General features: G+C 43.4%; 1 protein-coding gene across 1 annotated transcript in view; it reads right to left on the bottom strand.

The window, feature by feature from the left end:
• KIF13B (kinesin family member 13B) overlaps positions 1 to 608 on the bottom strand; it is a gene marked incomplete at both ends in the record, with an annotated part of 60,300 nt that extends 59,692 nt beyond the window's left edge. Inside the window, one exon of the mRNA XM_008938664.1 lies at positions 548 to 608. Within this exon, the coding sequence (XP_008936912.1) occupies positions 548 to 608 (61 nt within the window). The remainder of the gene's footprint in view (positions 1 to 547) is intronic.
• Positions 609 to 4,259: the final 3,651 nt, after the last annotated feature.

The following is a 4,259-nucleotide window of genomic DNA, read 5'->3' as shown; positions in this document are numbered from 1 at the left end:
GTATATATATAGAATATATCTAAAGAACTTATATTGAAATAATTGAAATATATTTTATGACACAAAATGTGTCATAACAACACACAGAAAACTTTTTAGTAGATACATTACACATTCTCAGCAGACCACATGAATCCACATACCCCTATGTTAAATGAGGCTTTTATTCATACCCCATTATTAAATTCTCATATGATGCCAACCTCCCATTAGCACTGGGAAACATGAAATTACCTGTTCCTCAAATCCTGAAAAGAAACAGATCTGATGCTTTTCTAATGAGGGACTTGGGGCAGGATTTTAAATAAAAGCTGTAAACATGAGTAACCCACTATTGTGATGGATTTCTCAGTTTCCTACACTGCAAAGGAGTATTATCATCTTTGGAGAGGAGAAACTGAAGATTTTCCTTCTTCTCTTGACAACAAGCAGGGATAGAGGGGGAGGCACTTTGTGCCATATGCTCTGTGCCCTTTAGCAAACACTGTGTTTTAATTAGAGCATTCCCACTCAGAGACAACGAGCACAAAGCCACAGTAAATATTACCTGCATATTTTTCTTGGACAGATTCATCCATAGACCAGAAGCAGTGATCGTAAGCAAACACCTGCAGGAAAACAACGAGGAGGACACCTTATAAAAACTGCCACTAAATCCAACATATTACCCACATTTTGACAGCACACATCATGCTCCTCAGGGCCATTCTGAACAGGACACACCCCCCCACAGAATTCGGTATTTTCTGGGAGTTTGGAGCCTAAACCAACTGCACCTTCCCTTATGCAATTCTGTTCTGTGCTTCCATTTGTGCCTTGGTTTTAGTTCTTCCTTTCCACTGTGTGGATCCTCATCCACGCTCTCCAAAGCCTCTCTCTGTGGCAGTGGAGTGGAACTCAAGGAGCTCTCCTCATCTTCCTTTAAACCCATCCTTGCAACTCGTTTTGTCACAAGACTCTCTGTTTTGCACACTGACACGTGTCCCCTGGCTCTCTCCCTGCCCTCTCCCCTTGTCTCTTGTCTGCATAAATTAAGAACTTGCCTTAGGGCAGGAGCCTCTTTCTGTGCAAGAGGAATATACTGCTGACAAAGAGGAGCAGCCATCCCCAAAACCCAATACTTGGAAAGAACAGTAAAGAGCCAATGAGTTTTATCATGAGTAGCACTAGAATCTTTTCCAATAGAAAAGTCTCAATTTTGTGGTAAATCCATTTAAAGCTGACCTCCAATAAGACATCTGGGGACAGGCTTTTGCAAAAAACAACTCCTCTGAGCATGAATTTGAATGAATGAAATGAACAACATGAATTTGAATGAATAAAAATAAAAATCCAGGTAATCTCTGACCTACATTCACATGGGTAAAACTTATTCTGTAGGATACAGGAACGGGAAGTGCAATGTGCTGCTCCTTGGCTGATTATTTCTCCTCCAAGCTTAACCAAGGCTGCTCTTTCCCCTTTCTCTTCCCCCTTTAGACATTCTGTGTTGCTACCTAGCTGATGTTTGCCTCACTTTGGATGGCAGAGCAAGAGCATAATGCCAGCAGCTGACCCCCACCCACCTCCTGAACCCTCCTGTCATTCTGTCTGAAAATTTCATTTCATCTGTTAACATATTTCCATGCTATGTTTTAGTGAGGCAGCAAGAGAGCAAATCTTCAAGCATGTAAACTAGAATAATTCAAAAAATGATGCAAGAGTTGAAAATCCATACTCCTCACCTTACATTTGTGAAAACGCTAATAGAGCAAAATCCTTGAAATTTAAATAATAGCTTCAAAAATATACTGCTTTTTTTCCCCTTATACTACACTAATGTGGAAGATGACAGTGGTTATTTTACATCCTCTAGCTGAGGAAACAACAGCCTGCTTACTTAAAATTAAGGCTTTTTTTGTTTCTTTGAATTTATTATACAATTAAATATATTTTTATACTACCCCACACCTTCAGAGCACTTAATAAAACATCCCTGGCTACCTGACCACAGCAACAACACTGAATCCTGACAGACTAGGATAGAGAGCCACATACTGAATTCAGTCACAGGATCATAAACAAGAACAACAAAAAATGAGTTTGCTTTAACACAAACCCCAGAAAATGCTTTTCAAAGCCCACAAATCCCAAGTAGTCCTCCCTTGCCAGTCCATAATGCTGAGTATGTATGTTCTCATTTGTTCCTGTGACTCATGTTTTGGCATGGGCTGTACAGTGCTCTTCTGAAACAAGGAGATGCTTTGAGTTTCTTCCTCAACAGCTGATCAACTGCTGAGCTGCTTCTCAAAATGCTTCTAATATTTGGATAACCCAAAAGTGAGTAAGTGAAGTGACAATTTTCCCACTCTCCTTTAACCAGCAATAAAACCTCTTACCTTTGGTTGGATCCTGCTGTTCCCCAGAGCATCAGGAGCAGAAAGGATTTGGTGCAGGGTTGGGGTAGGAAAAAGAAAGAGAAAATAAAAACAAAGACTGTTAGTTATACTGATTTTAGCTTAATTTACTTAATTACTTAATAATAATCATTAACCATTGGCACACTGTATTGAAAAAGCTCATTTCTCTCCTCAGATCTCCCCTTGCTTACAGATCCCAAGTCATTTTACAAGACAATGCTTAGCTCTCTTGGGGATTAAGGTTTGAGGTGCTGCTCTGAGTAAGTTGATTTGAAATTCAAAGCCACTGATTTTCCTCCAGTTGTGGAGAGCCAGAAGGTCTCCCCTGAGCCTCCTTTGCTCCAGGCTCAGCACCCCCAGCTCCCTCAGACACTCCTCAGAAGACCTGTGTGCTAGACCCCTCCCCAGCTTTGCTGCTCTTTGGACACACTCAAGCACAACACTCTACGTGGTCTCCTAAAAATAAAGTACAAGAGCAACATAAAATTCACAAAACCACTTGAACAGGAACTTCAGGAGAGCTATTCAAGAGGAAATTTCAGAGTCCAACCCTTGGACTTGCCCAACTCAGTTCTCTCATAGTTGCTGGGACAGCAGAGCAAACATTTGTTCCCCTAAAAGAATGAGCAGAGAGCAGCACTTCCTTGAATGTTATGGGCATAATTTAAAAGTTTGTTTGTTTGGGGGGAGATTCTTTTGGGGTTTTTTTTTAAACAAGAAGTACAAAATAACTGGAGTGACCTTTAAAATAACGACGCAGCACCAGCCAAAGCCCCAACAGCCTCTCCATGTACAGAAGTCTGCAGAAATGCAGCAAACACACAACAAAGATCTGATATCCTCCTTGTCCTGGACCTTCCAAATGAGATGAGAGACCTCTTGACATCAGTAACAAGTAAAGTCTTGTGACAAGCAGCACTGATTTCTTTTGAAGGGAGCAGGAGAAAGACATGGGAGCCATAGAAGATTACTCTCAGAGTTCTTGCTGCTCACATGGGTTGAAAAGCAAGTTTAAAAATAGTCGTTTCTCAGCATTGCCTCTACAAAAATAATTCTTTATTAAGCAAGTCCATCATCTCTCTTTACTCATGCTTGGATCTAATATGCATATCTGTTTGACAGAACAGGCACGATGGTGACTCTGGAGAGCAGTCAGTGTGCCCACCTACAGAGGATTTCAGTCAAGGTGACCCAGGACAGAGGTGTCACCGTGTCACTCCAGTGAGCAATAACAACACCAGCACTTTTCCCCTGCCATCCAACTGGAGTGCTGAAAAGCTCTCCCCTGGCTGGAGAAGAGAAGGCTCTGGAGAGACCTTATTGTGGCTCTTCAGTACTTAAAGGGGACCCAGGAGAAAGATGGGGACAGACATTTCAGCAGGGCTTGTTGTGACAGGTGACATCTGAAAGCAGAAGGGAGATTTAGACTAGAGAAAAGGAAGAAGCTGTTGCTGCTGAGGGTGGTGAGCCCCTGGCCCAGGCTGCCCAGAGAGGTGGTCGCTGCCCCATCCCTGGCACCATCCCAGGGGAGGTTGGATGGAGCTCTGAGCACCCTGCTCTAGCTGCAGATGTCCTTGCTCCCTGCAGGGGGGTTGGCTTGGGTGAACTTTAAAGGTCCCTTCTGCCCAAACCATTCTATGATACTATGATTCCAAGGTCTTTGGCAGCACTCTTGGCACAGACTCTCCACTGTCATTGCTGCTCCTGGGTGGCTCACAGAACCCCAGCATGGTGGGGTTGGAAGGGATCTCTGGGGATCATCTCATCCAACCCCCTGCTCCAGCAGCTCACCCACAGCAGGGTGCCCAGGGGCACAGGCAGGAGGGATTGGGATCTCTCCAGAGCCCGCGACCCCACCGC

Source organism: Merops nubicus, unplaced genomic scaffold (assembly GCF_000691845.1).
Source record: "Merops nubicus isolate BGI_N331 unplaced genomic scaffold, ASM69184v1 scaffold3224, whole genome shotgun sequence".
In the NCBI taxonomy this organism is placed as follows: Eukaryota; Metazoa; Chordata; class Aves; order Coraciiformes; family Meropidae; genus Merops; species Merops nubicus.
This window is presented reverse-complemented; position numbering and strand designations above follow the sequence as displayed.